This window comes from Monomorium pharaonis, chromosome 9 (genome assembly GCF_013373865.1).
Source record: "Monomorium pharaonis isolate MP-MQ-018 chromosome 9, ASM1337386v2, whole genome shotgun sequence".
NCBI lineage: Eukaryota > Metazoa > Arthropoda > Insecta > Hymenoptera > Formicidae > Monomorium > Monomorium pharaonis.
The window spans coordinates 17,131,700-17,139,613 of NC_050475.1; the positions used below are offsets into that span (position 1 = coordinate 17,131,700).

The window sequence follows — 7,914 nt, forward strand, 5'->3', positions numbered from 1 at the left end:
TATCAATTAGACGTTGATTCAATGACTTTAGTTAATTGGCTTAATTGAAAATAGAATTTTTAACTAAGTATCGGTGTTCGTTGATACTTTTGTGACCCACATGTTAAATATTAACGTCGACATTTCTAATTTCCAAGAAGTAAATTTGGGTCGCAAACATGCATATTTAAAAGACATGTGTCACGTTCTGTGTCATAAAAAGAGATATTTAAAAGCTATTATGTAGATTAAATGTTAAAAATTTTTTTTACATATTTAAAAGAGACTTATTAAATTTAATAATTAAAAGGAGTTTCTAGTTTGTTACAGCTGGTTAAAAAAATTTTTTTCTGCAATATAAAAAAGAACATTCTATTATATCACATCCACTTTCTAAACTAAACTAACACAGCAGATATGAATATTATTAAAAAAGAATTTGAAATAAGAATAAACCGGTTTGAAAGAGAGAGAGGGAGAGAGAGAGAGAGAGAGAGAGAGAGAGAGAGCCAAGCGCGCTAGAATCTTTTGATTTGCGTGCCGGCCTTAATCATCAACTATTAAAACTAATACATTCATTCGAATTTAATAAAACTGCGTTAAAGACATATTTTTAAAGTTTTTACAAGAATTTTAATTACGTGAAAAATCGATTTTTTATTCTCTAAACCAGAAACTCAAATTAAAATTAATCTATTTGATTTTTAATCGTAAACGTCATTGCAGTTTATTTTTTAGATTCAATTACTTTAATTTTAACGTTTTAACAACGTTAAAATTAATTTTAATGTTATCGTGTTTTTCTTTGATTTTTCTGCATTAGAATGATTAAATGTTAAAGTATTGCTTACCGATAAAACTGGTCCATCGTAATATCCAAAGAGCCAGAAGAAGTTTGCCAATCATCTCACGTCTCTGGACAATCCCGGAAACCTCTTTAAAAGTCCACCATCATTGTGGGTGGTTAGAAACCCATCGTTCCACGGTGAATCGCATCAGGATGACAACGAAACCGTCAAGTTTGCATCCTGTTGTTTTACTTGGCGATGAGGCCCAGCAAGAAGAGTTCTATGTACGTATTAGAAGAAGGACCCCGATGAATCGCCGTTTTCTTCGATCTCGGAGAACAATTGTTTCTGTAAGGCCGTGATTGCTTATTCGTCTTTTCTAGTACAGCGACGTTAAGAAATCGCCATTCATGGGAATTCGTTCGAAGTGATAGTTCTAGGTCGGGCAGTCAATATAAGAAAATTAAAGCGCGGCAATTAAAGTGCGAGCGATTTCTTCATCGTGGGCATTTATTTTGTGGCCGGAGCGGGTTGAGATAGAGACAGGAAACGGCGCTGCATCGCGGCTTATACTTGTCGACTCGATCAGCCGTCTGCTTTCTCCGCCGTGAAAGAAATCGGGCACCGAATTCGCTTCTTGCGCAAGTTCGCTATTTCGCTTATTACTGGCTTATTCTGACATGTCCGCGACGAACGCACGAACACTCAGTGCATACAACTAGAGGAACCAGGATTTCACGTTCGTCCAGTACCTCGGTCCCGAAACGCGCAACGAAAGTTGCGATGACTCAACATCGATCGGCTTCTCCCTAAAGCTATTCCTTCCCCTTTTTCTTCAGCAAGTTCACCAGCACGGTAACGTTCGTTTACAATTAATTTCTCGACAAATGACGTGGCTCGCGCGACGACGTGATTTTTTTTTCTTTTTTTTTTTCTTTACGGTACGATAGTACTCGCGCACATCGAAACGAGGAGAGAGAGAGCGAAGCCGACGTGCGTTGCGTACGCGAGTGAGGCCTGCAGGAGCACGAGAGTTGCTGCTGCCTCGTGGCCTACTATAACAGAACTGACTCCCACCGTGGCATTACGCCGTCTCTTTACCTGTCACGAGCAGCGAACGGCGGTTTAAGCTCGACGACGGCCGATCGGTCCCTCCACTTCGGGAGTTCTCTATCGCTTCGCGAAAATAATGCCGAAGAGAATCGCACTCGAGAATAAAAAATTAAAAATGAAGCCTTAGATATGAAAAATATAGTTAAAAATATGTTTTAATTAAAATTTTAATATCTGCGCGACACTTTGATGTCGCGCAAAGATAATATCAAACTCGGAAGTACAATGTATGGTAAACACATTAGAAGCAGATATGCGATAAATGTTGATACGGTAAAGCGGTATGCTAAAGTGTGATAAATTCTGAACTAAAATTTTTTGCTTGGAAAAAACACAAGAACCTGTACATATACATATAAAGCTTTAAAAAAATTAAATACCTCAAATTAAATAATTTTGTAAGTGTATTTTTACTTAAAAAAATATATAATTTCTGTCTCTCTTTATTATTTAAAATATTATTAAAAAGTTTCGCTTAGAGATTCGCGACTCGTAATGTAAAACTTGACAGTCGGCATTTGATAACTCTTATAGATAATTCATTAGCAAAAGTCGGGACTAATTAACGAAATAAAGACTAAGCAATGCTAAATGAATAAATAATCAGAAAGTCCGTCGTATCGATTCGTAATTTATCATATTTTTCTTCATCCTAATTTCTTTTCAACTATTGAAAAATTGATAAGATTTTAATTAATTAATATATAATTATAGATTAGCGTTATAAAATTACATATTTAGACACGGGTGCAAGTTTGCACCAACAAAAATTTCAATCTTCTACAAGTTTCTACTGTGAGAACAATCCATGTACATACCCCAGGAATGCACTTAGAAAGGATTAGTTATATTTCTTAATGTTCAAGATAAAAGATTTGACTCTATAAGATATATTTTCTATTAGCTTTTGTTTTAAGAAACACTTTCCATTCTTTCCATATCAAAGACCGTATGGATAAGTTTGGAATTTTCTTTTTATTAAGTAAGCATTACGCGTCGTTTTAACCCTATAAATAGAGCACACAAAGTGTAGCAACAGTTCTCTAAGTATTCGCATCCTGAGTTAGACGTAGTCAAGTAACGGAGTGTTGCATTATAAAGAACAGTTAAAATAAATAGTTTTTTATATCAGCAATACTCGCAATTCTTACACTACCTGCACGTCCTAACGGTTTCACCTAACTACGACAAATATGCCTATTGTTGAGGGTTCCGACTGAGTAAGATACCTGACCCAATTAATAAAAAAATAATAATAAAATATTTTCATAATAAAAAATTATCGTATTTTCAAACACCTTTGAAGAAACTTTAATTTCTTAGAGTCAAATCGAGATATTTTTTACTTCAAATATAACTATTTATCTTCAATCTCCCACAAGGTTCATGTAAATATCTTCATTAAAATCAAAATAGTGATTTCTTAAAGAAAAAGTGCGATTTTAAAAAAATTGTTATAATTTTGGTCATTTTTCACTATTAAAATATTATTTTTTTGGTTTACAAGTTACTCTATTGCATTTCTCAAAAAATGTTACCCCCAAAATATGTACTTTTGGATAAAAATTTGGTTTTATTTCACCAAGATATATAGCTTCAAAAAATCAAAATTCCAATTTGCACCCGTGTAGTTACAGTGTGACCTAAATCGAGATATGGTATTTAATCATGCAAAACTTTCAAAATTTACAACGCAAAATAATATAGTGCACAACAAAATTTCCCCGAACAAAATACGTAACATTTGCATATGTGCAGAATAAGTCGTACGACTTATTTGACTCAATAATAAGCTAGTTATTTTAAGTTCAAAATATCATTAAGATATCATTTCGCCGACAAAATGACCAGGAAACATTCGTCAAGACAAGCAGCAAGCTTTACACAAAAAATTATAATTTAAAAGACATAATAATATATTAGTTTTATTCTTTTCTTTTATAGCTTTATTTTGAGCTATTTAAGCTAGATTTTTAATAATCATTTAATAATGATTTATCGTATATTTAATATTTTGTTTGTCACAGATATAAATTATACTAAATTATAAAAATGCGACTGTTGAATTTTTCAAATATACATATATAAAAAACTGCTAAATTCCTATTAATTGTATATATAACAACTGTCACAATTCGATTAATGTAATAAAAAACTTGTATATCACATATAACATTTTGAAATCAGTGGTAAAATTAGCGAAAAAATGTATGGCTGTTGATAATTGAGCTGAAACGGACTAAGCGGTTTTCTTTTAAAATATATTACTGTTTACAACAATTATAAAATTATCGATGGAAGCCATGTTGTTTTTCTTATTTTAAAATATCTGGATTGCTATCAGTAAAAAACAATGACTTGTTCAATTTTCGAAATTTTCCGCGACGTCACGATAGCTAATAATCGGTCACCGTGTTAACGCGAATGTATTGACTAATGTATATCCGTTGTAATAGGCCGCTTGAACCCTTACCGTCGATGTTATCGTATGCTAAACGCGTTCCAGCGCTTTACAATGCGACCCGTGTATACCGTCGTTGCTTAATAAAACATTTTCTCGTTTCTGTCGCAACGATGATTTCACCGTTGCCGAAAGTGCTCGCCATAATTATTCTGGGATCGCCGAGCCAACACACATTAGATCATGCTTCCTTGGTTCACCGAAACACAATACGATATGCTGAGAACGAATAGAATTATTTAATACGTTATCGAAACGCGTTACGCGATAATCTAGTAGTTTTTTGCAAGTTTTTTTTGTACTTGGAAATAATCGCATTTCCTAAGATCAATAATCGTTCTGGCATTTCCCGTATCATTTTATATCAGAATGTAAATCAGATTACATCCCTTATATTCACTACAGATTTTACTGCTCCATGATTTTTTAAATTCTCGTTACACCTAAACAAACAACTGATTATTTGAACTCGACGATCTCATTGAAAAACAAAATATTGCAAACGTACGCGAGCGTTATAACCTTCATGTTATATGTAGAAAACAATTGAAAAAGATAGAAGCAAAATATAATCTAATTGAGAACAAGAAAGAATAAAAATTAGAATTGAAAAAGAACGATTTTTTCCACGTATAAATATATGGAAATATCAAATTATATAGACATGATAAATAAATAAAAAATCATTAAAATATTAAAAATACACTTTTTTATGGCATTCGGATCATTCTCCGCTTTCCCTTTATTCTTTTATTTCATTAAACATACGGTAAGTGCGACGCGACTATATCCACGTTAGATCTTCGAGCAGCCAGTGTTTGCCACTCGAAGAGGTCATGACGAATTTGCAACACATCTGCCACATCCGCCTTTCCCGCGGCTAAAGTTGTTTTTAAATCATCGATCATAACGATCTGCGCTAATCCATCACTTTCGCTTACCCGCGCCTTCACTGTGACGACGAGACGAGAGGACTTTCAGTCCACGTGCACGTCGTTGAAAGTTCATCCGCCGTTTCGTCCGGTAATTATTTACGGTTAGCGTGAGGACGACGAAAAGTGCGTGTCGGAGTGCGAAGGCGAGAATCGGAGAAAGTCGTCACGAAGGAAATCGTTCTAAAACAAACGACGTCGACGCAGGAGGGGGGTCCCCCTCCTGTCACGCGACATACCGCAGAAATGATAGCGCACGTGCGCTACTTGTGCAAAAAAATACTCCATCGTTTAATGACCGGTAATCAAGTCGCGAGTCGCGGCGTGATGGCCCCCCTCTCCTTCTCTGCCCTCCCCCCGCGAGTCCCGTAGAATGTCACGCTCGGTGGTACGCATAAACCCACGGTAAAAATATCACGCTCAATTATTCTGGCGTAGCTGTAAAATAAATTAAGACAGCCGTAAAATTGTAAAAGCGCGAAACGTCGACGAGCGCGTACGAATTGCAACAGGGCGACAAAATGTCGTTCGATCCCGAGGAAAGGCTGCTCCTATTATCACAATTCGTTCGCGTCCGTCACGCGTTACGAGGAATTTCACCTCGCCTGGCTTACGCGGCCCCCTCAATATCCGGATGTGAAAACAAGTTTACCCAAACGATTATTGCCCATTGAGAAAGGGACATTATTCGAAAGCGGTCGAAGGCCTGTAATCGATTCGATTTCCATGGCGTAAAGTCTACTTTCTTTTCCAAGTTCAAGGTCGTTTCCTTGGAAAATCAAGGAATCGTAATACGTATTGTATTCGTTTCATGTGTGCGTAATTCTTTTTGTATTATTAAATATGTATTTTACTGAATTCCAATGAAACTGGACATAGTCGTGATCGCGGGAGGGATGGAACAGGTAGAGATCAGCATTATCTCTGTTGTATAGAATTGTATTTTTTAAAACTCGTATTTAGCTATTATATAAAGATAAGAAACATATCCTGTGTTTACAGAACAGTGCCCATATTGCGCAATATTCATACAGCACTTCATATCTTATTATAAGTACAATTCACAGTATCATTCAATAATTACACACGTGATTAGACCACCTATTCGCTAAGTTTCGATATACGTGAATATATCTCGCAAAGGTTTAGAGTAACAGTATTTACAATTATTCTCGTACTACCAAGAAAATGTATATATAATTATTTTAGCGTTGCACTAAACAAAAAATAAGATCCTTACACGGATACCTTGAGTTTTTGGTACATACATCTTCATAAACACATAACATAAAATAGGAATTTGAGAAACGCTGAGACACATGATCACTTGTTGAGGTTGAGATACCTGTTCTCGTCGAAGCTGTCCTCGATTTCCTCGGTTATGACTATTCGAGTTTTCGGCTTGCGCATTTCAACTCTCCTGTGCCGCTCGGCCTCCGTGAGCTCCGCGAGATTCAACGGCAGAACTATTATTTTCCGCGGCTCGTGATACTCTATCTCTATGCTACTCCCATCGGAAAAGACGAGAGTCGTTGGATACGTCTGTTCATACACCGGTCTATGCTTCTTTGTAATCGCCGCTGTCCAGCAATTGAAATTTCTGCGCAAACCAGCCGTAGGGCTGCCAATTCGTGCGAGCAGGGCGATCATTCTGAAATAGGAAAATGTCCCTTTGTAACTTACAACATTATTAATTCAGAGTATAAATTCATCTGATACATTTGCAGAATACGCAGCTACTGAGCTCTGATTAATTTAATTGTCTCATGAGACAACACTTGTTTTTATTTTTCATTAATGACGTAATAATTTCATGTTGTTCAACGCACGAAAAGAAAGATTAAATTAAGGATAACAAATTGTGCGGTTAAATACTTGGCAGTAAATCAACTGGATCTCAAATTAACCGGAGTCTCGTCCGAATCATTCATAAATTTAATTCGACGTCAGTGAAAACAATTCTAAAACAAATTATAATTAAAAAAAAAAAAAAACGGTTTTATCGTGATTTACATTATGCAATGATGTAAACAAAAAGAACATATCTTTTCTTGAACTTTTCGGCATCACACTTTTTAGGTTAGGTTTCCCGTCCGTGCAATACCGAGCGTGGCGCGAAACGTCACTTGCGTGATCGCGCAGGATAATTTCGCGCTCGTCACACGCGTGATTTACGTCCGCAGAATGGCGAGAAAACTACGTGAAAACGAAGGGAGCTTACCTGTCGAGGTGATCGACGAGACGAGCGACTTGATCCAACGACTTGAAGTTCCGTGCAGTCGGACGGTCACGTGGTCCCGCGCGACGACGAGTCGCAGGCGTTGGCGGCGGCGGCGGCGGCGGCTGCCGGTGCAATCGAATTTCGATTATCGAAGGGGCGATTCATTCGAAAAAGCGCGCGGCAAATAACTGCGTGCTGTGCGGGCACCCGCCGCAGCGGGTGACGCGGTGCGTGCAGACTTTTTGCGTGCGACACGTCCCGAGGAGCGGAGGATCGACCGGTAGAGCCTGGTGATCGTGCGTCTCCACAGGGCGGTGAGGGGAGCAACGACGACGGTGCCGCGACTTCTACCGGGCGTGACAGCGGGCGGCGATAAGTCAATTGTCCTCCTCGATCTCGACCGTCCCGGCCACCGGGAGT

General features: G+C 37.4%; 2 protein-coding genes across 3 annotated transcripts in view; both read right to left on the reverse strand.

Annotated features, from left to right (window-relative positions):
• The window catches only part of LOC105838699, a 29,506-nt gene extending 23,462 nt beyond the window's left edge, over positions 1-6,044 (reverse strand). For both annotated transcript variants that reach the window (XM_012684439.3, XM_012684438.3), the window contains exon 1: positions 831-6,044. In XM_012684439.3, the coding sequence (XP_012539893.1) occupies positions 831-885 (55 nt within the window). In that variant the 5' untranslated portion in view covers positions 886-6,044. The remainder of the gene's footprint in view (positions 1-830) is intronic.
• A 152-nt stretch (positions 6,045-6,196) lies between these two features.
• Positions 6,197-7,624, reverse strand: LOC105838702 (39S ribosomal protein L55, mitochondrial). Its single transcript, XM_012684443.3, has 2 exons — positions 7,495-7,624; positions 6,197-6,924 (listed from the first exon to the last, which is right to left on the reverse strand). The coding sequence occupies exon 2, from the start codon at positions 6,921-6,923 to the stop codon at positions 6,597-6,599; it is 327 nt and encodes a 108-aa protein (XP_012539897.2). The 5' UTR covers position 6,924; positions 7,495-7,624; the 3' UTR covers positions 6,197-6,596.
• Between the last annotated feature and the right edge of the window lie 290 nt (positions 7,625-7,914).